This window comes from Sebastes umbrosus, chromosome 5, assembly GCF_015220745.1.
Source record: "Sebastes umbrosus isolate fSebUmb1 chromosome 5, fSebUmb1.pri, whole genome shotgun sequence".
NCBI classification, from domain to species: domain Eukaryota; kingdom Metazoa; phylum Chordata; class Actinopteri; order Perciformes; family Sebastidae; genus Sebastes; species Sebastes umbrosus.
The window spans coordinates 32031964-32059582 of NC_051273.1; the positions used below are offsets into that span (position 1 = coordinate 32031964).

At 41.6% G+C, this 27619-nt stretch overlaps 2 protein-coding genes and 1 long non-coding RNA gene across 3 annotated transcripts; 2 read left to right on the forward strand and 1 right to left on the reverse strand.

The window, feature by feature from the left end:
• On the forward strand, window positions 1-6794 carry scly (selenocysteine lyase). The gene is made up of 13 exons (XM_037770300.1): window positions 1-126; window positions 1657-1755; window positions 2502-2611; window positions 2821-2921; window positions 3045-3222; window positions 3350-3477; window positions 3783-3938; window positions 4030-4136; window positions 4252-4288; window positions 5202-5285; window positions 6078-6177; window positions 6311-6386; window positions 6485-6794. Exons 2-13 carry the CDS (start codon window positions 1664-1666, stop codon window positions 6636-6638), a joined length of 1323 nt encoding a protein of 440 aa, XP_037626228.1. The 5' UTR covers window positions 1-126; window positions 1657-1663; the 3' UTR covers window positions 6639-6794.
• On the reverse strand, window positions 2713-25848 carry LOC119488547. Its single transcript, XR_005206984.1, has 5 exons — window positions 25752-25848; window positions 12736-12739; window positions 7527-7533; window positions 7430-7432; window positions 2713-2723 (listed from the first exon to the last, which is right to left on the reverse strand). It is a non-coding gene; the product is annotated as an uncharacterized LOC119488547 (long non-coding RNA).
• LOC119488543 (espin-like protein) lies at window positions 7449-27568 on the forward strand. The gene is made up of 11 exons (XM_037770295.1): window positions 7449-7742; window positions 8366-8556; window positions 13177-13363; window positions 13446-13628; window positions 13738-13869; window positions 21593-21757; window positions 21847-21988; window positions 22174-22346; window positions 22431-22595; window positions 24402-25351; window positions 26573-27568. The coding sequence occupies exons 1-11, from the start codon at window positions 7449-7451 to the stop codon at window positions 27102-27104; spliced, it is 3114 nt and encodes a 1037-aa protein (XP_037626223.1). The 3' UTR covers window positions 27105-27568.
• Window positions 27569-27619: the final 51 nt, after the last annotated feature.

Below are 27619 nucleotides of genomic sequence, written 5' to 3' on the forward strand. Positions count from 1 at the left end.
GGCAACCCAGCGGCAGCGGCAGCGCCTCATCCAGTGAGCCCAGTCAGACTAACCAACGGGCTAGCTAGCTAATGATTGACACACAGTAGTAAAGCTCTTCAGGACTCCTTCACATCACTTCACAAGGTTAGACACACAGACAAGAACCTCAACCTGCCGTGTCATACGAAGGAGAACATGTCTGACTCAGCTAGAGAGCTTGAAAATGAACAGTTAAACGACAATATAGCGAGCAGAACTAGTGAGTAGCAGCAGCTAGCTGTAGCTAAGGTTACCAGATGTTAAACGGACGGTGAGTCCGCGTTAGCTGGATAAACATCAGCCCGGTCTGGCACACATTACCAGGGAAGAGACAGGTTACTGTAATATCCCAGTTACCCCTTTACCAGTGTTGTTGAGTTAACTAACTGTGAGCACAGCTGGTAGCAGGAAGCTACCGGATAGATGAGTTAGCTGAGTAATAGACAGTACTGGAGGTAAATCATAATAATACCCGTCATGCCTGCTGCTGACAGCATGGCTGGAACTACAGCTGACAGAGTGGACTCTGGAGAAGAGACACATTTGTGTTAATGTTAACACTAAATTATGGCTTCAAATGTGTAATAAACCTCTGTAGCCTCTGAGGTACACAGTTAGCATTTATTTACTACGTGGTGATAACAATGAGTAGAATTCGAGTATACAGATTCAGATTCAGAACCTGCTGCTAGAGTCCTCACTAAGACCAAGACAGTGGATCATATCAGTCCAGTTCTGAGGTCTCTACACTGGCTCCCTGTCTCTCTCAGAGAACTGATTTCAAAATAATCCTGCTGCTTTACAAAGCACTAAATGGTTTAGCGCCAAAACACATTTCTGATCTTCTGCTATGTTATGAACCATCCAGACCTCTCAGGTCATCTGGATCAGGTCTGCTTAGTGTCCCCAGAGTCACAACTAAACATGCAGAAGAAGTAGCGTTCAGTTTTTATGCACCAAATATCTGGAACAAGCTCCAAGAAACCTGCAGGACCAACTCCAACTCTGACTTCCTTTAAGTCAAAGATTAAAACGTTCCTGTTTGCTGCTGCCTTTTATTAAACCAGATAATGATCTTATATACTGCACTAGAGCTTTTACTCTTGTGTGTTATATTCTATTTTAACTTCTATCCTTTATTTTTAGCTTGTTTTTATTTTCTAATCTTTAATGTTTTTATGTTTTTATGACTGTTTTAATTATGTCTTAATGTTCTTCTGCACTTTGTCGCAATGTTCTTGAATGTTTATGTAAAGCACTTTGAATTGCCCTGTTGCTGAAATGTGCTCTACAAATAAAGCTGCCTTGCCTCGCCTTACAGTAGCTGACATCAAGATTCAGTTAGACCTGCTGTACTGTTTGACCTGCAGTAATTCACTATTCTGGAAATAATAACGATACTTCTTTAACTGCTGCCAGCTTTCAAAGCACATTGTAATCAAAGCCCACGCTGTGCTTTCCAAATAAGTGCAACCCACATGAATTTATAATTTGAGAGATATGAATAGAAGTTTTCCTGCAAAGAGTTATATAGAGTTTGATTAGAAATCTAGTGAATATAGTTTTTACTGGAAATATTGCCTGACTGTAATACATCTACACAGACATCCTGCTAAAGGTCTTATTTGTCCCTAGGATTGTTATGGCCAAACCATCTGATGACATCACCTCTGTGCAGGGTCACACTTTCACTGGCCATACCTTCCAACATTATTCAGAAATGAAGCCAGACAGGTAGGAAGGTTTGATTTGGGTTGGTCATCCACTCTGAATCAAGTTAAAGGAACAGTGTGTGTAGCATTTTGGAGGATCTATTAGCAGAAATGGAATATGGTAATCGTATGTTTTCATTAGTGTATAATCACCTGAAACTAAGAATCATTGTGTTTTCGTTATCTTAGAATGAGCCCTTCACATCTACGTAGGGAGCGGGTCCTCTTCACGGAGTCCACCATGTTGCTCTGCCATGTTTCTACAGTAGCCCAGAATGGACAAACCAAACACTGGCTCTAGAGAGTGGCTTTAGCATTTTTACTTTACCTGAAGGCCACCGTACCGTAGTTCTCCGACACACTAGTGAAACTGCGGTAACGTGAGCCGCAGAGTGCAAAACCGTGGTACCACCAGCCGCCGTCTGACTTCTGTTGCTCCTAAAGTAGCGTTATTATGGTATGGATGTCCTCTGAGCGAGGCGAACGGCGTCGTCACGGTTTTGCACTGGGCGGCTCGCGTTACCTCAGTCTTGGAAAGGGAGCAGTGAGTGGAGGGTTGCTCAGTTGGCTGCAATCTGCAACCACACCACTAGATGCCCCCAAATCCTACACACTGTACCTTTAAGTGTTAAACTAAGTGAATGCAACATGAGATTGATTTTATGGTTTTTAATGCTCTTGGTGTTTTGTTAATGTGTAGCATCTAGGCTTAATGCAGTATACAAAATGAGTTGAGAGTTTCTTTCCAACGTACTTAATGTGATGTAGGATCTACATGGACTACAATGCCACCACTCCGCTGGAACCTGAGGTGATCCAGGCCATTTCTGAAGCCCTCCAAGATGCCTGGGGAAACCCTAGTAGCAATTATATAGCAGGTGAAGAATACTTAAACCTTCATCAAAATGCCATTGAATTGAAGTGGAATTGGATAGCAAGATGTGTGTGTGTGTGTGTGTGTGTGTGCTCATTTTCCTTTAATGAGCTACGCTTTTCCCCAATTTGCCTTCTCAGCACCTAACCAATAAAGTCTCAGCGTGCAAACAATAAAAAGTACTTCTTTTATAAATCAATTTTATTTTTCTAGGTGCTAAAGCCAAGGCAATAATTAATCAGTCCAGAGAGAATGTGGCGAGAATGGTTGGAGGGAAAGCAGAAGACATCATTTTCACATCGGGTGGAACGGAGGTAAATCATTATTGGGTTTTTTTAAGCTATATTCGTTTTGTGTGATGCTGAAAAATATTTTGTGCAGAATATTGGTATCATGCATGCAAAGGTGGTTCATATAGCAAACAAATCTTCTTTCAGGCCAACAACCTGGTGCTCCACACTGCTGTAGAGCACTTCAGGAGAAGCTGCAGGGCTGCAGAGCAAGGCGAAGGACACCAGAATGGAAGCAACGGCCTCCCTCACATTATCACCTCAAATGTGGAACACGACTCGGTCAAACTAGTAGCTGAGCACCTACAGAAAGATGGCAAGGCAGGTAGGAGGCCATCCTGTAAAGCTTTATTCAGATTAATGCCTGGAGAATCTTTCAGACTTTATTTTAACAACAAATCTAAAGTAGCTTCCCTACGTTTACTTCTTGAGTAACAGTGTTTTTGTCACAGATGTGACATATGTGCCTGTGTCTAAGGTGACAGCCCGTGTGGAGGTGGAGGATGTCCTTGCTGCGGTGCGTCCCAACACATGTCTCATCTCTATCATGCTGGCCAACAATGAGACAGGAGTCATCATGGTAAGAAGGAGATAGAGGCTTGGAAAGCTGCCTCTTCTATGTTCTCTTCTATTTCTTTATAGTAATGATAATGAATAAAGAGATTCTACTTTTATTATCATAACAGATGTTAGAATGGAACAATTCATCAGTTTTCAAAGGAGGAATTGGTGCTGATGAAGCAGACAGTTGATTAGTGGATAAATCCTCACATGTATCATTTATCAAATATGAATACTTGAATACAATTCTAATGTAAAAACAAAAACTCTGGGTACGGTACAGTCTAATGTGCTCTGTATGCTGAAACATCTTCCTCTCATCAGCCAATCCAAGAGATCTGCCAGAGAATAAAATCTCTCAACAAGCAGCATGATGGGCTCAGGATCCTGCTCCACACTGATGCTGCTCAGGCTCTGGGGAAAATCAGAGTAGATGCCTTTGAACTGGGTGTGGATTACCTCACCATAGTGGGACACAAGGTCAGGAATCTGTTGTATGAAATATCTTGATTTGGCATCGGAACGCTAAACACGAAAACATGTTATTGACAGGTCTTGTGATAATTTCTAGTTCTACGCACCTCGGATCGGTGCTTTGTACGTGAACGGCCCTGGAACGAGTACGCCGTTGTATCCGATGCTGTTTGGAGGAGGACAGGAGAGAAACTTCAGACCAGGGTAACATACTGCATTGTCTCACTTGAGGAATAATCAATAAAGTATTTAATAGACATGAAACAACGCCCGAGATCTAAATATAAGGGTCTATTTTCTCTCTTTCTGGATGTTACAGCACAGAAAACACACCAATGATTGCTGGTCTGGGAAAGGTATGTTTCCTGCTCCATATATGTGTTACTGGAATTTACTTTTTAAAGGACCAGTGTGTAACATTTTGGGGGATCTATTAGCAGAAATATAATATAATATTTGTTACTATGTTTTCATTAGTGTATTATCACCAGAAACAAAGAATCACTTAGTTTTCGTTAGCTTAGAATGAGCCCTTCATATCTACATAAGGAACGGGTCCTCTTCACGCAGTCCGCCATGTTGCTCTACCGTGTTTCTACAGTAGCCCAGAACGTCAAACCAAACACTGGTTCTAGAAAGAGCCTTTCGCATTTTTATGTTGCCTGAAGGCCACCGTAGTTCTCCGACATGCTTGTGAAACTGCAGTAACGTGGGCCGCAAAGTGTTAAACCGTGGCACCGCCAGCCGCCGTCTGACTTCAGTTGCTCCTAAAGTAGTGTTAATATGGTAAGGATGGCCCCTGAGCGAGGCGAACGGCGTTACCACAGCTTTGCACTCGGCGGCTCACGTTAGTGAGTTGTGGGGTATGTAGTTTTGTTGCAATCTGCAACCACACCACTAGATCCCGCCAAATCCTACACACTGCACCTTTAAGGTTTTAGATCATTCCTCCAGAAGCTTGCACCAAATAATATTTGCCTCTTTTATCTTCCTGATTTAATGGCGCATATTTGAGTGGATAAATTAATGTCTTGTCAAAGCATTTTGGCAATAGGATTTTTGCATACGTGTTAAAATTACCATAGTGGTTACTGTATACCTGATGGCCTATTGTAAAACTACTGACAAGTTAGTGGAAGACAGGCACTTGATTGTTTCATTGTGAATCAACCTCTGAAATGACTTCTTGTCTCTATACAGAATAGTACAACTTGTTATTAGTCGTATTACGCTTCATTTGCAGCAACTTATTTATTCTGTGTCCGTCAGGCTGCAGAGCTGGTGACTTCTAATCTGTCAGATTATGAGAGTCACATGCGGAGTACCAAACTACACTTGGAAGAACGACTGAAGGTAAGTTTGATTCCATTTAGAGAGGTCATTGTGACTGTGATAGATGTCAACAATAATGTTATCAGTTTTTGGTGTGATGGAGGTTATTTTTATTTTTTATTTTATTTATTATCTCCGCCAGGCCTATGGGGAGATCATGCGTTCGGTCTTGTGTGTATCTGTTTGTCTGTCCACGGCTAATCTTGCATACTACTTGACCCATTAGTCTGATATTTTTTCTGCTTACAGTATTTATAAGTGTATACTCACGGACCTCTCAAGGTTGTGATCATTCACAATTTTTGAAAAAACTATTTTATTGAATGTTTTATACTGTCATTGACTGCTGACCCCTCACTCCTCTTAACCAGCCGACTTCAGTAGCAAAAGGAATTTCCTGCTAGGCAAAAAACAAGCCTTACCTAGTCTGTTACAGGCCACATTTGGCCCTCGTTGTGGCTCAAAAACTGGCATTTGGTCTTATTTTGAACCGGAGCATCTGCAGATTAATTCCATACCAGATATGTCATGGTCCACTAAAGTTAGGCACATTACGAGATAAATAAAACCCCGTTTTTGTTATCTTTGCCGCCATCTTAACTGTAAGGGAGCCGGGAGGGACAACTGAGTGAGATTCCACTCTTCTTTGTTTGTGAGGGGGAGAGGAAGACACACCTGGTGGAGATCTGCACTCTACTGAGTGCACTTTTCTAATTTGAACTGTAGTATGATTGCGGTTCACAGAGACTTTTGTTCTTTGACTTTAAAACTGATAACCTGTAATATCATCATTCCGTATGTTTTCCTTTTCAGGCCGTTTTTAAAGACAGGATCCACTTCAACAGCCATTACCCTGGCTCTGATATCCTCCCTAACACATGTAACGTGTCCATCCTGGGCCCAACATTACAAGGTGATGTCACGACTCTACCGTCTCTGTCCTATGTCTCTAACCCTACACCAAGAGGCAGGTCATGACCTGCACGGGGCTATTTGTAAACTACAAAGGCTTTGAATGATTAATCTCTCTCTCTCTCTCGCTTTAGGCTGGAGGGTATTGTCCAACTGCAGGACACTGTTGGCCAGCGTTGGCGCCGCCTGCCACTCAGACTGTGGAAACAGGTAAAAGAGTCCCTCTTTCACCTGTTATGCTTTTGTCCAGACACCATATTGATTGTATTTACATAACTCCCCCTGCGCTGCACGTGTCTGTCCATCAGGCCTTCCCATATCCTTCTGAGCTGTGGCGTCCCCTCAGAGGTGGCAGCTAACGCCTTGAGGTTGAGCGTGGGCAGGGGGACGACCAAAGCAGATGTGGACGCAGTTGTGGAGGACCTGAGGCAGACTGTGCAGCTGCTGGAAGAAATGGACTGATGGCCTTCATGTGCATAAACAGTTTATCCTTTAGGTCAAATAGGGTCGGATGTATAGAATGAAATAATCTGTGTTTATTGTTACATTAACTGATCATTTAAAATGGATGGAATATTTCATATAAATAATAAACGGGAAGAACTTGGAGTGACCTGAGGGGTGTTGTTATGGAGAGATGACTGTACTCAGCTTCCATCACGTCATGTGAGTAGTTAATCAGCTAATTGGAGTCAGGGCAACATGTATGAGTGTTATGGAAATAATATGTTAACATACTACTTTTAATACTTTTTCACTCATTTAATCAACTATAAAATATTATAGATTATGATCTTGCAAATGTGTCATCCGTGTAGTCGTCCCCACTGAGATGAATTTTTAAAATAGTTGTAAAAAATAACACTCACTGTAATCCACCATGCCTTGGCTCTGACTTCTCCCATTACTTAAGTTTCCGTGCTGCCTCAGCTCCCCCATCTCCAGTGAAGCGTTGGTGCGTGTGCCAGCATATGGTCACTGCCACACAAAAGAGAGCGGGAGGCCACGAGTGCTGCGCAGCCACCCGTCTTTCATTACCTTTCTATCTCACAGGCTCTGACCCCCCCCCCCCCCTCCTCTCTTCCCCAACAGCCATGCTGGCCAGCTGGCTGCCGCTCGAGTGTCACTTTCCTGGCTCGGGAAGAGGCAATGAGTGCATGAGTTTTTTGTTATTGAATGAGTATGAGCGAGAAAGAGATGGTAACGTGGTGGGAGCCAAAGAGCTCCAGGGAGCTTGTTCTGCCTGCCATAACCTACTCATAGCAGCCAGGGATGGTGCTTCATCGGGCCATCCAGGCTGCCCGAGCAGGGGATCTCGCAACCCTGAGGGAGCTGGCGTCTTCTGGTCACCTCTCACCTGCCATCACTGATGCTCAAGGTGCAGGCCCGGTGCACCACGCGGCGAGGTGTGGACGCCTGGAGTGCCTGCAGTTCCTGGTGAGCGAGCTGGGGCTGGCGGCTGATGCCCGGGCCTTGAACAGGGCCACACCAGCACATGATGCGGCAGCTACTGGCCACATCCGGGAGCTGCAGTGGCTGGTAGACCTGGGAGGCTGCAACATTGAGGTAAGTTTATCCACTGAGAACAATCTCTACAGAGAGAGAGAGAGAGGGAGAGGGAGGGAAACCTAGTCTGAGAGCTCAAATGCCTTGGAGAGATGCCACATGTCCAGCTTCCCTGGTAATTTCTTCCGACTCTGTTGTGAGTCTAAATTCAGGCGGTGGCTTTAGATGGTCATCAACTGATCCCTGAGTGAGGTTACATCACTGCAGTTGTAAAAGGTACTGTACGCTACCTTTTCAGATGTATTACCAGCTGATTACATCATGTGGTGTTGACTTACTGGATATCCATTAGTATTATATAGCAAGTGTAATTAAGTCCAGATGCTTGAGGGGAGCTCCCACTGAACTTAGCTATTAGTATAAAGTCAAGTCTGCAAGTCTCAAAGTTATACAGATCCATTGTGATTGAATTTGCAGGATCCTGGAGACCACCAGATGTCTTAATTGGTGGTCCTCATAAGAAATGCACCTGTTTATTGTCTTGCACTGTATCCTTTGTACATGCAGGTAATGAAACCCCTTTGACGTGTCTTGATAATCAAGAATGTTTATTACAATAAGCCTTTATAGTAGAGGAGTTCTACATCGAGCTTCATCTAAACTATCTTTGTTAATGTCTCCAGGATAGGGATGCTGCTGGTGCCACAGCACTCCACCTCGCAGCCCGCTTCGGCTGTGTGGAGGTCATTAAGTGGCTGCTCTCTGTCGGAGGGGTGGCCGAGGTGGAGACAAACTGTGGAGCTGTACCTGCTCACTACGCTGCAGCCAATGGGGACCTCACCTGTTTAAAGCTACTTGTTCAACAGGCACCTGGGTGAGTTCACAGACATCCCCAATTGGTCTTTAAAAAGACCGTTGAAAAAATAAGCTCAGCTTTTATGATGAATTTTATTCAGAAATCAATATGATTTATTTAATTAAGTCATTAAATTATTTATTTAAGGTTTTTATCTTACCACCATGACCTATACTACTGTAGTACTTATTACTTTTAATTCTAACTAACTAATTAAATTATTTAAAACAATATTTGTATGTTATTTTTTCTGTAACTTTACCTCTAGGGGTGGGAAGAAGGCTGGACCTGTCTTTGTGTGGGAGTGGGAGGCAATGTGTATGTGTGTATTTATGTATGTTTGTACATATTAAATGTTAAATGTAAGATATAATTTTTTTTTGTATTATGGCACTGGTGTTATGTTTTGTTATGTTTGTTATGCTATGTTTGGAAAAAAAAGGAATAAAAGGATTTTCCAAAAAAAAAGAAATCAATATGACCGAGGTCAAACCTGACTAAAGTAGTAGCACTACCCCAGTAGATGTGAGTATTTATTAACAAAACTATTAATTGAACAGAGGCAAAACACAAACTTTGGAAAGTTCAACAAAAATAACTTAAAATTGAAGAAAATAAAAAATACAATAGAGCTAAAACCAGCAGCCTGACAGCAAGCTGCCACCTACTGTCTGTAGTCTACTACTATCAGAGACAAATAACTGGCCTTTTCCTCTAGGAGCCTCACAACAGGAACCTGCCATCTGCTCAGGTACCGTAAGGTGCGCTAGCTGATGCAAAGCTTTTAAAGAAAAATCCGAATTTATCTCTGCATGAGTGCACAGAACAGTTGTAACTCCCACAACTTGACCATAACCAGTCTCTCTCACTGCTTACTGGTTCCCAACAGTTTCTGTAGTTAGACATACTGTATACCATACATTACTTTTAGCTAGCTTGATCTATTTAACCATCTATCTAGTACTGTGAGTGTAGCTAGCTTTATATATTTCATCCATGTATCCAGTACATTTAGCTAGCTTTATCTTTTTCAGCTTTTTATCCAGTACTGTTTGCTGGCTTATTATCTATTTCAGCTATATATCCAGTACTGTTAGCTAGCTTTATCTATTTCAGCCATGTATCCAGTACTGTTAGCTAGCTTTATCTATTTTAAAGGTCCCATATTATAAAAAAGTGAGATTTTCAAGTTTTTTTTTATCATAAAGCAGGCTTAAGTCCTATATAAATACTGTGAAAGTATCGAAACACTCAATCCACAGGGAAATACACACACCCTGTATTCAGAAACTCTGCATTTGAAACAAGCCATTAGGATTTCTGTCCATTTGTGATGTCACGAATATACAACATTTAGACCCTTGACACAATTTTAAACGTAAACATTCTAAATGTGTCCCAGTTTATTCCTGGTTGCAGTGTATGTGAATGACATCAGCTGACAAGAAGTAAACATGGACCCAAGCTGCTGCAATTCGGTTGCAATCCGTCAAAATTCCGTCAAAATTCCGTCAAAATGCGCTAAAACGGAGCGTTTCAGACAGAGGGTAAATACAGGCATATTCAGACAGACAGTATGAGGAAAAAAAAGTGTTTTTTGAACATTACAGCATGTAAACATGTTCTAGTTGAAACACAAAATACAAGTATGAAACCTGAAAATGAGCAACATATTGGACCTTTAACCATTTATCCATTACTTTTAGCTAAATTTCTTTTTTATTTTATTTTTTTATTTTAGTGACTTATTCATTTTTTTATTTTAGTGACATATTCAACCCTTATTCTATCACTTTTAGCTAACTATTTCAACTGTTTATCAATTACATTTAATCTAGCTGACTACATCAACTCTTTCAACAATTTTTCCATTTCATTTAGCTAACAATTTCATCTTCTCTGCTAGCCTGCTATCTAGTTTGCAGCCCGTGGTGTTAATGTGTCACAACTGACTCATATTGGTGGGATGGGAGGTAGTTTATGTAATGTGCAGTCAGCATCATAGCTGGTAGCTTACCTGTTACTGTAAATATACTGAAGATCAGCATGACACTAATTTGTTAGGCTGTTTATTCTCCTCATAAGCACAATTATATGGGTATATTGTTTAAAATCAAATCAATTTCAAAATAATTTCAATTGTGTTTATACTTGTTGAGCTACTCCATCATTTGTCCACGCACCCTTAGCAGAAGTACTCACTGTGGTAATGTACCCTTTGTATTGAATCACATTAGAGGACCTAATCATGCACAACTGGTTTCAGGTGTGCATGACAGACATCACTGATTAAGCAGACAACAAAAACATTGTCCTTGTGACAGGGGTGACTATTCACAGATTCTGAAACATTGGACTGAAGTTAATGGTCAAGTTTATTATTACAAATTAAATGTATTACACTGAACTTTATTAATTAGATACAACAAACTCTGCCACATACCTTTGGTAACCAAAAGAACAAGGGCACCCTTTTTGCTGACAGTGACTTGTGTTAACAAGAAGCACACTGACTGTGTCTCAATTATTAAGCATTAGAATAAATGTGTTGCTATTAGACACACTCAGTAATGATGATGATAGTTTTATGAAAGTTACAGTTTTGGGTGCAACTATATGTAGGTTTCAGTCATCTAGCTGATATATTTCAATAAGGTATTCCATTATGTGTATTTCTATGTAGAATCCCATGTGACTGGATATTATCAAGTGATCAGTCACTGTTTGACATGGCACATAATTAAACAAAAGGATTTGTGGCATTAGGCTACACTGGTCCAGAGAGGCAGGTGAACATGTGAAATGTTAATCCCCCCCCATGAATCCCATCTCTCCTCCATCTCCTAAACCTGAGACAGCAGCACTTAGTAAGGACCAGATAAAGATATGTTGCTCTTCCTGCCTCATTTCCTTGCTACAGGAGAGTGTTACTGTAATTTGCATGACGCATGGCGGGGTCAGGCCATCACATGTGACCCTTAGTAACCTGTGAATAATACATGCCGGGACACTGTTAGCTACAAGCCAGCCTTGCGGTTTGTACAGTTTGTACCAGTATGTCAATGTAAATGCAGCTCTGCTGTGTTAACAGGCTTCATAGATGACAAGAACAAAACATATTTTGATTCTTGGTTTATGTCCTGTATCCTATCCTAAATGTAAGATTCTTGTTGGAGCAAATAATGAGATGCCAACTTTCACATCTTTATACTGACTTTGGTTTTTGTTTTAGAATCTATTTTAAAGTTTTTGAGTAAGGGTTTCTAGAGAATCTAAATTACATTACTATATTCACCCATGTGGTAGAGTATCATAAAACACACAAACCAACACATTTCCAATAGTGACACCTGTCATGGCTAAAATACTAATAAAGTCAGTTAAAAACAGAGCAAGCGCACGAGAATCAGTACATTTAACAGCACTAGACTGATTGTATGTTATTCATACTTTACAGTATGAATTTCAGCTTTAAGTTTGTCCATCAGAAGATTTATTTGCAAGGAATTTGACTCGTGAACGTTTTGTGCATTATTCTCAATGTACTTACACAGAAATAGAAATAACAGCTAGGAACAAGGACAACAAAGCTGGACAAATAAAGGTAAAGAATAGACAGGACTGTTATTTACTCAAGTATGTGGAAAAAATAGGTGTATATATACATATGATATTAATATATATAAAAAGCACCAATGACTAACAATAAAATAAGAAATAAAACATCTATATACGAGTCAAATGTTCCGTAAGTTGTAAACAATACAAATAGTGCAAAGAAATACATACTGAATGGATATACATGGACTGGATGATTATGTATATGTGAAGATGACTATATACTGAATGTACAGTGTGTAGGATTTATATTGACAGTGACAGATGATATGTGCATATTAAAAATGTCTGCATTAAAGACTGTAAATACATATTATGTAAATATTTTGGTGTTAGAGGGTTATTGACAGTTTATGACAGATTTAAGTGCATCCATCACTTCACAGTCCATCCCTTCAGATGCAAAGATGGGTCATGTGATGTTTTTATTCCCAGAGCCTGAGATCCACACACAGCTTCCTAATGTGCTCTGTATCTGTTGTCTACTATTTCTACTACTACTACTACATATTGACAATAGCGCTGCATTTTAAAGTTTTTCCACACATTACACTCTTCAGGTTCTGATTATGGTTTTACAACACTGAAGTTTTTTTTTACTAATATTCAGTAGTCAGTTATTTTGTTCAACATTTCACTTATTACCAATGCTGATATTTGTTTTTCAACAATTGAGATATAGTGTATTTTATTGCTATACAACCATGTGTTTAGTTTCCATAGGTGACGGCTTTACCTGTTACTGTAACTTATAATCTTGTTGCTGATGCAGAGGTCTAAAAAAAACACTTCTTCATTCGTACTACTCCGGATACTTAGCAACTTTGCATCTTTACATCTCGTGTATCCTTGAAGTCTTCTTTGTTAATTTCTGAATGTCACACTCAACTGAACAGAAGCCTATTATGGCTAAAATAACACAAAAAAATGCTGATGTTTGTCCCAGTACTAACATGTTTTTAAGCATTTAATGGCTGATGGTAACTAAACCCTTTTTCCCCCCATGTTGTTGGACTACAGATGTGTGGACCACCAGACCGGCATCGGCGCCACCCCGCTCTATCTGGCCTGTCAGGAAGGGCACCTGCACGTTGCGGAGTACCTCGTGAACGACTGCGGAGCTGACGTCCACCTGAGGGCCCACGATGGCATGACCTGCCTGCACGCTGCTGCTCACATGGGCCACCGAGCTGTGGTGGTGTGGCTGGTCAGTAGAGATAATATAAGATATACATTTGTGTTTTTTTTTTCAGTCACCACTTTAATCCTTTTTCATTAACTCTGAATAGGTGACCTGTACTGATGTGAGCCTGTCCTGCCAGGACAGAGATGGAGCAACTGCTCTGCACTTTGCTGCCAGCAGAGGGCACTATTGCATCTTGGAGAGGCTGCTTCACATGGGTTCAAAGGTCATCAAGGACTACTGGGGAGGGACGCCACTTCATGATGCTTCAGAGAACGGAGAGCTGGAGGTTGGACGCAACTTTTGTGAAAGTTTTTGTCTTATCTTGTCTAAATACAATGAACTGTATTCATAAAGCAGTTTCTTTCTCTAATATATTGTTCTGCTCCTTCTTTCAGTGCTGTAAAATCCTGTTGGCCAATCAAGCGAACCCTTCAGATCATGACATTGATGGGTTCACAGCAGCCAACTTGGCAGAGTACAACGGGCATCATGAATGTGCCAGATATCTCCGTGCGGTGGAGAGAAATGTAAGCTCTCCCTCTCACCTGCAGTATATTTTATTTTGCACATTTCCCGGCTTTGTGTCCCCTTGTTGTGTCAGCACTGCCCAGCTGTTTACTTTGGCATGAAAATCAAAGCTAACTTAGGGAGTGCGGTCAACAGCAAACATCTGGAAGATCTCGGAAATTCAGTGAATCATTGTCTTTACTTGCGGCGACATGTATTTCATGCAGGTCAAGCCTGTCCTTCTCCGGCACTGTTGTCTACCACTCAGCCTGATTGCTTCGCTCTTGGTTTAAGTGGCCTAAGAAAGTGGACGATGATGGCCTTTTGTGTTTAATAAGGTGTCACAGGCGATGGTGCCGTGAGTGCTGGAGGAGATTCTCAGTTTGCCACCGAGGACTCTCTGAGATTAGCTCTTTTGTTCTGTGCAGAAAGCACGGCACTCCTTAAGGTGATTGATGAATATTTCAGTGCTAACACATTGTTTGTGCTGGTGTTGCCTGTTCAAGTCAGGTGGTCGACGCAGGCCTGCATTTAACTCAGTCAGTTTGCTGCGTGCAGCCTCTTTATATCTTGATTTATTATGTTTTTCTTTTGAATATCTACATAGTAATTAGGTTTAGAGGATTACACTTGATACTGATACTGAAATTTGAGCTTGTGGAGTTGATTTTAAATAGGAAACCGGTCATACTGTTAACTGAAAGAGCCAATGGGGACCACTCTGTCAGCAGACGTGTTGAACCTTAAAGCCTCACAGCTGTCCACCTGCAGCCTGTCCTTGTTTCTCCACATCACACTTCACCTGCCGCCTATGGCGCAGACGACACAACGATTGTCCAAAGGAGTAACGAAAGCTGTCGGTCAATGGAAGCCATTAATAAGTCAGCAGAGAAGAGCAGCACTCCTCCATAAAGAGGATGATGATGATAGGGAGCTAGCGAGGCGCGGCTGCTGAGCTCTCCCTTCAGAAATAATCCTCCCATCAACAATGGAGAGCTAATTAGCGCAGGGGCCGCTGCGACGTCGAACGCAGCCGGAGCCGCCGCTGGCTAAGGGCCTATCAGTTACCCCTCTCCAGCGGCTCAGGTGGAGGGCCCAGGGGCTGAGCCCGTTATGAGATCCACAAGCTTAAGTTTCAGCGTTTTCACCGTTCTGATGCCTGGAACCGGCAACTCTATCCCTCTGTGGACTCGGAGAGCAGGATGTCATTGGCTTCAAACACACGTTTGATTGTGTGTCATGTTTTTTTTTCCAGAGGACTTGGAAGTGCTATGATTGTCACCTCTTGATGCTGTGTAATGTTGGTAGCAGACAAAATGATGTATCAGGTTTCTTGGCAACGTTTGAATTGGACACACAGACACGAGGCTTGATGTGCTCAAAGAGGTCATCTGATAGAGAACCTGAACTAGCTTCTGTTCATTGATTTTGAATCCTTGGATATAATATTTGGAAAAGGAGTTTCATGCATTCAAACCTGTGCCGGAGATGAGCTGTACAAGTAGACGTGCTTTAATTACACTTCTGGTGGTTGTTTTAGGTTTGTAAAGTGCCGCGTGGATCACAGGTTTCATCCGTTCTAAAGTGTCAGTCAGATAATCTCATTTCCGAGCAGCGACCTAAATGGATTGGGACGTTGACCGGAGGAGAGCCGTGTGTTTGGCCCCTCCGCATGTTTGGTTGGCTCACAACGGGGTCAGACTCGTTCATCGCTGTCAACCGCTCTTCCTCATCTCAGGAACAGCTGCAGTCAAATAAACAGTGTGTGGCGTGAGGTTTACTTCACACACATTTGTGGTTTTTGCTCTCCATTCACAGCGATCGGACCCGAGATAATGTTGTTTGAGAACGGTATTTTTAGAATACTTGGACAGCTTGTCGTCTAATTCATCACTGTGCTTTTGTTTTTGTCAAGAGTTCCGCTTTTTGTAACGAGAAACAAAACACATGCTTTAATGGCTTCATTTTATCCTTAATACAATATCTAATCAACATTATCACTAGAGAGCATCTAATAAACACATCTTGTTCTTTATTTTGTTAGAGATAAAATAATCTTCTGAAGTCCTCCATCCTAGTTCACATCAGGTCTGTTGATCTGTCTCAATCTTCCAAAGCCTGGCTGCATCACCGTTGCATGTGTATCACAGATGGGGAGGTATTTTACAGATCTATAAAGTTGATATCCTGTCCCCATACGCCCTGTAATACTCTCGTTGTGTTTTCGTTAGCTTAGAATGAGCCCTTCATATCTACAGAGAGTGGGTCCTCTTCACAGAGTCCTCCATGTTTCTACAGTAGCCCAGAACGGACAAACCAAACACTGGCTCTAGAAAGAGCCTTTGGTGTTTTTACATTACCTGAAGGCCACCGTAGTTCTCCGACACTCTTATGAAACTGCGGTAACATGAGCCGCAGAGTGCAAAACCGTGGTACCACCAGCCGCCGTCTGACTTCCGTTGCTCCTAAAGTAGTGTTATCATGGTAAGGATGGCCTCTGAGTGAGGCGAAGCGCGTTACCATGGTTTTGCACTCAGCGGGTTACGTTACTGCAGTCTTGAAAAGGGAGGAGTGAGGGGAGGGGTATTCAGTTGGTTGCAATCTGCAACTAGACCACTAGATGCCACCAAATGCTACACACTGTCCCTTAAAAAGTATGTCAGGGTTTTAAAATCTATTAATAGCTGTTAGAGCTGCAATGATTAGTCAATTTATCGACTAGTTGATCGACAGAAAATTAATTTGCAACTATTTTAATAATCGTTTAAGAAACCTGTTAAGTTCACGACAGTCAGCGTCCTGTTGCTTGCGCTACACTACGTAAATGCGACCGAGCATCGGTCAAACCAGTGAGGTGACAGACACGAGACTGAATGAGATTGACAGGCATCATGTTGATTAACGTTAGCAACATCAGCCAGCTGAAACCACAATATCACTGTATATTTCACATGTTTGGCAGTAAAGTCATCTTACCAAACAAAAGTCCCTCCATGAATCGATGGCCCAGCCAATGTTGATCCTAGTTTCCCCCCGACGTCGGTCACATTCCATTTTGTAAGACGGGCTTCACTAGATATAACTGTATTTTTTGCGCTTCCGTGGAGTCTGAGTTGTGGTGGGGGCTGGTCGTTTGTTGTCGTTTGCGGATTCCATTTCTAACCGAACCTTAGCTATGGTTGCACACTGTTAGCCCTGTAGCGGAGCAGAAATTAAAGGCATTCGCGAGCGCACATGGCGTCATATCCGTTGGATTATCCCGGAAAAAACGGCCCGTAATTCTTCACATTAAAAGCAGCCTACAGACCGATAGAGGAAACCGAGAAAGTAGCGCAAGGTCGAATTTTTTATGTAAGCTTACAACCTGTTCACACATTAAAAACGATTAAAAAACATATATATGTGTAAAAACTTCCATATAGTCCCTTTAATGACCAACAATTAATCAAGAGAATAATCAACAGATTAAAACGATAATGGAGATAATCATTAGTTGCAGCCTAAATGGCCATTTGTTGTTTTTCAAAATGTCTTTCCAGCAGGGATGCTGGAATGCTTCGGTTCTGATGAGGCAGAGGTTATATTCATCAGGAAATTGGTGAATTAGTGGATGATTTCAGTCATAAAATCTTGAAAAATGTGGCCCTAATCTGTCACAGCACTCTGTTTGTTGTTGTTGTCAGCTTTTCCACATTAACAGTCAAACGCGTCTATTTAAGCTTACGGTGTCACATTGTGTTTCCACTGTCACAGTTCACCAATCATCTCAGGTAGATTTTACCCCCGCCCCCTCCTTCATTCAATTGTCCCAAGTGGAAAAAGCACCTGAACACGCTTGGATAAAATGTCTCTTTTCCAGCTGCTTTGACAAGTCTTCCGCTGATACTTCCCTTCGTGCTGCAACACGGCCATTGGTTTGTCCATGCATTAGTGACATTACCGGCCATCCAATCCTTTGCCTTAATTATTAACAGCATGCTCCGATCAGAGTTTATTGTTTATTGCCTGGCAGCCCTTAGCCACTGGCAGAGATGCTCATGATGGTGTCAAACGAGTGGTTGGTGATCTTACGATAGTGTCACATCCTCGACACAGAACGACCGCCTCCGGATACCTGGCTGCACGAGTCAGTGTGTCACTGTACAGTGAAGTCTTACCGGAGTGCACCGAGAGGATTGTTCAAGGTCAAGGTTAGTAGGTTGTAGGTTGGCTTATAGAATATTTTCACTATTAGTACTTCTTTCTATGCTGCTTTCGCTAGTTTTGACTCATTTGTGTGCTTTATTATGTTATTTTTCTTTGAGCATTCGTTCCTAAGTAAGTGACTGGACAGGCTGAGTAATTAGTTCTGTGAAATGAAAGGAACATTTTCCGAGTTCTGTTAAAGACGCCCTGGCTGACAGATGTTTTGGCAATGTTTTACCTATTTTCTGATCAGCTGTGGCCTCTTACGGTTAGGCATGACTAATACTCCCGGCTCACGACCTTACTATATGTTGTTTTTTTGCAAATTGGACATGTTTTTTTTCTCCTTTTTTTGAATCCTGCACTCTTTCTAGATATAGTTTTTCTGATCCAGTAGCTGTTAACAATGTTCCAAGATGAATTTTGATTTCTTTAGCTGCAGTGGATGCAAAAAAAAAAGCTGGCAAAAACATTGTGTCCGTAGGCAGTTGTTAACCCTCTCAAGCATTTACCTCCTTGAAGGAAACCTGAGAGTATCTTAGCATGCGAGTGGACATGTATTTACACTATAGTGTTCTGTGTATAATGTCCACCCGCTGTATACATTCCACAATGCAATTTATCACCGAGAACGTGAATATTTCATGTGGAAGCAGGTTGTTTTAATGGCTGACTCCAGAATTACAAGACATGTTTTTAAATACACATGATGTTCTGAAATCTCTCTCGTGGCTCGACCCACAGGGACCACACATTACTGGCGCTGCGTGTCCGACAGTGAGGCAGCGCTGAGTAGCTGTTTCTTAACTCTTGGCTCCTAATCTGTAGTGATCGGGCTCTTTGTGATCTTTGATAGAGGGAGAGGGAATCCAGGCCAAAACAGGGCTAGGCTATCTATATCTGCGTGGCAATGGTGATGGGGTGCTGATGAAAACCAAATGCTCTCTGGCCACTGGGTCTAATTAAACACACGCACGCGCGGGCTGGTTCATCATAGCTTTTAGGACATTGAACTGTTACGAGAAGGGTCACAAAGGAATCGGGCTCCCCCCTCCCCTGTTTCCCAGCCCTCCCTTGTTTATCTATTTACGGATTGCACAACTTCGGGGAAGTTAATTCCTCCGCCTGAGCGGTGTCACAGCATATTTCGTGCCGTCGGACATCAAAGTGCCTTGCGAGAGGAAATGGCAAGGACCACCTCACGGACACAAAGCACAACAGCATGCAGCAGCATATTAGGGCTTGCCTTTGATGTTTTGGTTACTAATAATGTCCTCGGAGAGCTGAATTTGATATGCATTCTGCATGGAGCGCATTAGGACAATGCAGGTTCATTAAAGGGGATCTAAATGTTTCCATACATCTGACATCCTCCCCAGAGTGGTGTGAAATGCTGCCAATTATTCAAGGTTGCTTACTATCCCATGTGCCTGTTTTTGTTCTTTTTGTCTTTCATAGTGCATGTCCTCAGGCTTTAAAATGTTTTCATGTGTTCATTTCTGTCTAGACATTTTAAGTCATTCTATTTAGCCTGTTTCTTACAATAATTCATTTTTCAGAATTAAAGAATTGTTTCACCAGCATATTGTACATTTTTGATAAAAAACAAAGCCAATCTAACTCTTACTTTCATGGTTAGCCTGATATTCTGGACTCCCTTTACAACAAACTGACCTCCTAAAAACTGTAATGCTCTATTTCTACCATATACTTTATGTTCCTGCCTTTGGGCAGAACCACATACATATTACTTGCCTTTACATTTACTCAAGTGAGAATTATTGTGACTTTGACAACAAATGAAATAACCTTCCTCAGGTCAAATTCTTTCCTATACAACAATCCAAAATGTCACTTTTGTCACTGGAACTGTTTTGCTTTAGATGTAAACAGTAGAACTAAAAGTCCAGACCGGGTCCATACTAATAGCTTATCATTGTAAGGTTCTGTGGTGTTCAGTAGGGCTGGTCAATATGACAATACATATTGTCAAAATGATATAAAAATGTTTATCATACATGTTTTTCTGTATTGTTTCTGTCGGAATTTAGGCTAGGTCTATATTTATTTTGTTTTTTTCTCCATAATTTCACTTAAAACTGATCATTTTGCACTCAAGTTTTTAGAATGAGAAAATACTCAGTATTTTTCATTTGTCAAATATTTAATTTACAAAGGAGTATACAAAAATAGGCTTTACCATGAGGTAATTTCATATGGATATTTATTTATGGAATTACCAGAAAACATGCTATATCGTGATATATATTGTTATTAACATATGAAATGACCTATTTCATGATAGAACATTTTGGCCATATCGCCGAACCCTAGTGTTAAGAAAGTAAAAAGTCAAAAAATGTAAAAAAAAAAAAAATTTAAAATCCATAAATGTGTTTCTGTTGTATGTCGGCTCATTCACTGTGTGAAAATATGCAGAGGGACAAAACCTTTAACTCTCCTCCTCAATGAAAGTGCAATTTTTTTCCACTATGGCACCGGAAAATTCACCACAGAAAGAATGTCCGGGCAGTGGTGGAATGTAACTAAGTATATTATATACAGTATATATAAGTACTGTACTTAAGTACAAATTCAAGGTATTTGTACTTTACCTGAGTATTTCCATTATATGCAACTGTATTCTACTTACTCCACTACATTTATCTGATAAGTTTAGTTACTTTTCAGATGACAATTTTCCTTACCCTTCCTGTCCAGTGAAAACCATGCATCTCCAGATGTGTTGTGTTCCTCTATGTGTTGAAAAAAGTCTCCCACTTCTTAAGCTAAATAAACTATTTAAAGGCCTCTTGGATCAGCTGGAAAATGTAAAGCTGAAAACAGGCTGTTTTTCTCATGAAAAGTTGACTTTTTAGAGATATGTTGTTCTCACAGGACAGCGACGCCACAAACACATGATGATCTTATAGAATATGATGCATTGCTGTAGATTAACTTACCCAACAGTATACAATGAGTTAAAATCAGCACATCCTTAAAAAAAATAAAAAATAGTAAAATGCAACATACACATTAATGCGGCAGTGATTAATCCAGAAACATTATATATAATACAAAACACTTTCAGTGCACAATGATTATTTTGACTTTTCATACTTTTAAGTACATTTAGCTGATTATATGTACAAACTTTCATTTAAGTTTTTGAATTTTTTGAATTTTTTGAATTTTTGACTTTTACTTGTAGTGGAGTATATTTTTGCAGTGTGGTATTAGTACTTTTACTTAAGTAATGGATCTGAATACTTCTTTCACCATTGTGTCTGGGTCACACTCAGACATCACTGTAGTCGTACCACGGTTGGATTTGTCACAGACTATTTTATTGAAGGTGTCTGATGTTAGAGGACAGATATGGATCACTAAACAGAGTTTTTGTTACCGTATCATGTGTGTTTTTGTTGATTGTATGAAGATTTTTGAGCATTTGTGGAGCAACCCTAATCTCATAATTCTACCATAAACTATAAATTTCATAATATCTGGTCAAAAGTCTTAAACACTTTATTAAATGTGACTCTATTATATTCTCAGACGGCCTGTGCAGATAAGCCCATCGAGGTCATCGCTCCAGTGGAAGAAGAAGTGAAGGTAAAGCCAGCTGTGTTGTCGCAGTGCAGCAGGGAGGACTACTACGGCTGCCTGAGTGACACATGCAGGGACGGTTACCGCAGTAACACACCCATGGATAGTTTAAAGGTAAACGCTGAGTTGAGTTTTTCACCATGGTTTCCTCATACAACCCAAAGCAACCGTGCCATCACCGTCTCTTTTTTTGTCCAAACTAGCAACCTGAAAGTGAGGAGTCCCCTCAGGCGAGATACCCTCAGCCCCCTCCTGCACCTCCTTTACCTTCTGCTTCATTCACACCTGCCCAGCCAGAGAAAACCGCTGTCCACAGAATAGAACACGTTCAAATCGCAACATCTGGTGAGAAAATAATTTCCGTTTATCTTCTTCAATCTTAATTTAATCTTTCTTCTTTACCAAAGCTGTTTATCATTATTATTACTATTTAATGGTTACTGGAAGTCATTGCTCAATGGAGGAAAAAGGGTGCGTGTTCATTAAAGTGCATTAGAGTGAGAAAGACAGACTCATGATTTATATTTCAGTTATTAAAGGTTTCAATCAGCCCAAGGCCGCCGGGAGTGAGAGAACTGTCTGTGCTGATAAGACCATGTTGCCTGATGCAAACCTCCTGGCTGAAAGAAAACTTCTTGGCGACATGAAGTCCATTAAATCCTTAAAACAATCAGGGCTATCAGGAGTCTTCACCGGACAAGCAGTAAGTGCAGTAAGCTTTCTTATTTCGTACATCCTTCCTTTGTAAGCGCTTCCTTTCTTTAGCTAAGATTCCGCGTCTGTGCAGAACAAGATGGTGGTCCTGCCCACTGAGGAGGCCAACCTGTCGGACATCGACTACCTGGTGCCCACTCACGACGAGAGAGGTCGCCCCATCGCTGAGTGGAAGAGGCAGGTCATGGTGAGACAACTGCAGGCCAGGCTGCTGGATGAGGAGGACCAGAGGAGGAAGGTAACGTCTCTCTAAAGATTAAACAGGGCTACATTGACAATGCACTTACATTTATACATTCATGTAAATCTTATGTAGGACGGGTTTGGGAACAGTACGTCATGATCCAGCCCGTTCTCATTACCAGGACGTCAAACACCGACACTTTTTTCACCGCTGTCGGCGTGTGATACCGACGCACAAGACCCTTTAGCGGCTGTATGAGACACACCGGGCGTTCCGTTAACTACAGTGTAAACCCATCCGCGGCAATAGTAAACGTTCAGAAAAAGTGCTGTTGTGACACACGTGGTGGGCGGTTGTGTCATGTGACGAGTTAGGATGAGAACGTGTTGCATGATCAAAGTCTTAGCTGCATTATTTTAGCCTAGAAAATATTCAGTGTGAATCTGTTGAGGCCAACAGATGCTGTCCAGTGTACATGTTTGCTTAATCCAGACAACTATGGAGAGTGTTTACACAAAGTGACATTGTTTCAAAATCAGCTAAAACGATTATTCCAGTGGTTCTCTTGTTGTCATTACCCCCCTTCTTCTTCATCAAACTGCTTTATTTATTGACGTGACTGGGATGTAATGTTTCTAAATGTCTTCTTAATTTTTTGGGTCTCATTCTGTCAGCTGGCATTGTTTTCAGACATAAAATACACACTGGTCTCCCCTCATCTCCCACCACAATCACTATGATTTTGGGTTATTGTGGTTACATAAATGTAATTTATGGTGCTGTTAGATTGCTGTTAGATAGCCCCGTTAATACAGGTGCGTGTGTTTTTAACTGCAGTGAAAATGTTGTGTTTGAAAGGCTAAACGTCAACAAATATGGTCTGAAGCAGAATATTTTGTTAGGAAAAAACATATCATGTTATGATATTATTTGGAATATAATAACATCTATCCTTTGTCAATAAATTTTGACTTTTTGACTGAGGACTGAGGCAATTACAGAGACGGACTGAGCGCTGTGTCGCTCGTTGAGTGTGTGTGTGTGTGCTTGAGAGAGAGGGGGAAGAGAAGGTGGAAGGTAGGCCTATTTTTCTGTAAGTTATTATTAACAATAATTATTAGTCAACGTTATGAATGAAGCTTCCAACTTTTTGTTGCAGCCCTACCTCATCATATTTTCTTTTGATTACCGTCAGATGAGCACGTTGTCGTGTTCATCTCGGAAGCATCGTCTGTTTTTCTGTTTGTCCCTGTCAAATATCTGTCCATTCTGTAAACCTACAGACTGTCTGTCTGAATGAACACCATTGCTAAGGCCAATTTGTTCACTGTTCCGGCCTGAAAAAGATTCTGATGTCAAAACATTAATCCTGCATCATATTTTCTCCCCCGGAAACGTGCGTCCCACCTGTCATACGCCACACACTTTGAGAACCACTGGATTAATCAATTAATCAATAAGTCGACTGAGAAAATGAATTGGCAACTATTTTAATAATTGATAAATAGTTTGCAGCCCTAGAAAAGCCAGTTATAGTACTGTATGCTGCGCAGCCCCTTTTAAACAAATGCCCATTGAGCCTAACCAGACCATAATGAGCAAAGTGAAAATTGTGGTGTGATTTTGTAATGCTATTCTAAATACACTAAAAACACTTGGAAATTCCATCATCATTTACTTTTAATTGCATATAACAAATCACTTAACACATAACACATTACTAGTCGAGTCATATTTCTGAGGTTTGGCTGAGGTTTGGATCACAGTTTTACTGTATCATTACTCCTTTCCTCTCACGCCTAAGCCAGTTGAAATGTTAAAAAAAAATAACCTGCCTGCAGTTTGCCTCTTCTCTGACAGGAAAACGGGAACAGATATGCCAAAGTCAGCTGGAGGTACTCCCAAGCCCACAATGCCATCCTGGGGCCCTCTGGTGAGCTGCTGACTGAGGCTGACCTCATCTATGTGGAGCAGCAGATCGCCAACGTCTCCATGCAGAGGAACTGCGAGGGCTACGAGCTGGAGCTCGCTCGTCTGGCCGAGGAGCTCAGGCACATCCTGCCGGCCCCCATAGTGAACATCACCGCCAACACGCAGTTCAATCAAGTTCCTCTACCCGTGTGGTGCGGCCGCATCTCAGGCATCGTAAAGAGCATGTCTCTGCTCATGACCAACCTGACCGACCAGCCCTACTGCAAGATGCCCAACACCGAACTGATCACCGTGTTCTCTCAGACGCCAGACAGACAGAACTCCACCAGGGGACGCAGGGAGAGGATAGAGGATGAAATCCATCAGTTCGGCGTGTCTGTGAGGACTCTGAAGTCTAATTTTGAGACACAGAACTCACCTTTGCCAGATGAGCCGGAGGAGGTTGTTGAGTTAAGTTCTTCCACGCAGCTTGAGGCCACAGAGTCAGACAAACAGCCAGAAGTGTTGAGTACGGCCCCAGAAACCGACCAGAACAGTGACTCCGGCATCGACTACGATGAAAACGTTCCAGATGTTCTAGAGACCACCAGCCTCAGGAAGGAGCGTATCGTCGTGCTGTTCTTAGGCCACTGGAAGAAGTCTGCCTACACCGTGACACTGAAGAGCAAGGACGCAGCTGAGAGGAAGATGAGCGGCGGGAACCCGGGGATGGGTGACAAATCTGGGTCAGGCAGTCGCAGGAGCAGCGTGGAGAGTACCCAGTCGAAGATGATGAACAGCTCTCTGGGACACTTCTTCAAGCAGAGGAGTGCTGTCAACAAGATGCTGGGGAACTGGAGGAGCATGATCTCCAGTGTCCCGTCCAGACAGATACGCAGGTAGAGCTGCATAACCTTTTATATCTTTCTCTTGTCCCTATTCTATAACAGAATTTCTTCACATTAGGAGGCATCCTTTTTTGTGTATGAAATACGGTGGCCTTCAGGTAACGTGAAAAACGTGAAAGGCTCTCTCTAGAGCCAGTGTTTGGTTTGTCAGGAAGCAGTTTTTTTAAAGGACCAGTGTGCAGGATTTAGGGGGAACCTATTGGCAGAAATGGAATATAATATTCATAACAATGTTTTCATTAGTGTATAATCACCTGAAACTAAGAATCATCATGTTTTCATTAGCTGAGAATGAGCCCTTCATATCTACATAGGGAGCAAGTCCTCTTCACGGAGTCCACCATGTTGCTCCGCCATGTTTCTACGGTAGCCCAGAACGGACAAACTAAACACTAGCACTAGAGAGGGCCTTTCGAGTTTTTACGTTACCTGAAGGCCACCGTAGTTCTCCGACACACTTGTAAAAATTAAGTAACGTGAGTCGCAGAGTGCAAAACTAAAGTAGGCAAGGCAAAGGTCCTGAAAGATACCACGGCGTTACCGCGGTTTTGCAGCGGCTCACGTAACCACAGTCTTGGAAAGGGAGCAGTGAGCAGAGGGGTTTCCAGTTGGTTGCAATCTGCAACCACACTGCTAGATGCGGCCAAATCCTACACACTGTACCTTTAACTTACAAGCTCTGATTAACCATATGTACGTTACATGCTTAGCAACAAACAGCAGACAAAGTTAGCAACCAACTGGTAAAGAACGTTTTAGCTAGAAAACATTAAGCTAGCTAGCTAGTTGACACAAAAACCTGAGCTAAAAGGAGCCAGACTTTTTGTTAAGTGGCCAGAAACACAACTTCAAATGAATGCTAATCTTGTATCATGTCTGCTGAATATGTTAATATGCAAATATTTGCTAACATGTTTGCCATATCAACTTTACAAGCTAATAAGTCAGCTTGTTGAGTTACTCTGCCCCCAAGTGGCCAAAAAGTAAAATGAATGCACCTTTAAAATACCAAATTTAGGATTTGTTCAGTTTGATTAAAATGCAAGATTTGCTTGAATGTCCAGGACACTTAACTTAACGTGAAACGACCAGTTGATCAATCTATCACTACAAAGACAGGAAATGAAAAAATGCTAAGTATTTGGTGGTTAAGCTTATAATCTTTAGCCTCAGCCTACTGTAGTGTTAATAACATGTGAGTGTTACCCACAGGCTCCACAGGCAGAAAGCCCTCTACTCCCCAGAGCAGTTCCTACCTCGTCTCGACGGCGTGCCAGTGGAGTACGACAGCCTGACCCTGGATCTCTTCATGCTGGGCTACTTCCACATCCTGGAGCTGGAGCTTCCCGTGGACGAACGCAAAATAAGACACCTGCTGTGTTTCGAGGTGTTCGACCACGTGGGGAGCTTTCCCTGGGAGCTGGTCCGGGACTTCCACAAGGCCGTCATTCAGGACATCGAGGCCGGGAACCGCGAGTGGAAGGACGGGTTTGAGGACATTAAAGTGAAGTTCTTCGGAAACCCTGTGAGTCAGTCAGAAAGCACTGTAGAGGTGGTGAAACATAGCCTCCCAGAGGTTAGACAGGTCCCTAAGGTCATTGTGCAGACACCTACACCCGACGAAGGGGTGCTCCACGCAGGAACTGACATTTCCAGTTTTAGCAACGAAGAAATCTGCAAATACATCGACCGCAGTTTTGCTTTTTGGAAAGAGAAAGAGGCAGAGATTTTTGATTTTGAATAGTTGCTTGTGTCATCTTTTTAATATTTTTGTATTGTTTGTAGTTCGATTAGATTAGGGCTGGGTATCAAACCTAAATACTGTTTGGATTGTGAATTGAATTGTTTGTATTTGTTAACTCTCAAGTACCAAAAGCTAGCACAGAAGGCTTAGCCAGATTCTTAGCCATGTTTACTTATTTGATCAGATATTGCCTGATTTGAATTATAATTTTGTTAATTTTATACTGTATTTTATTGTGTTAAAACGTTAAATTCTAATGCATTTCATAGGTTTGGACTTTGTCGTTAAATTTTAAAAAATATTTTGTATTAGATATTTAGTAGATCTTTTTGGTACTGCTATTCAAACTCAGGTATCAAATCATTAACAGATTTCAAACCTTACCCAGCCCTATTACAAAGGCCAGAGGGCCTAGAGTACTATTGTAGTGTGTGTTTCTGACAGTAAACATCTTCCCAACACAACCTTGAATCTTTGATCTGGCAGGATCAATCATTACTGTAGATACTTGTGTA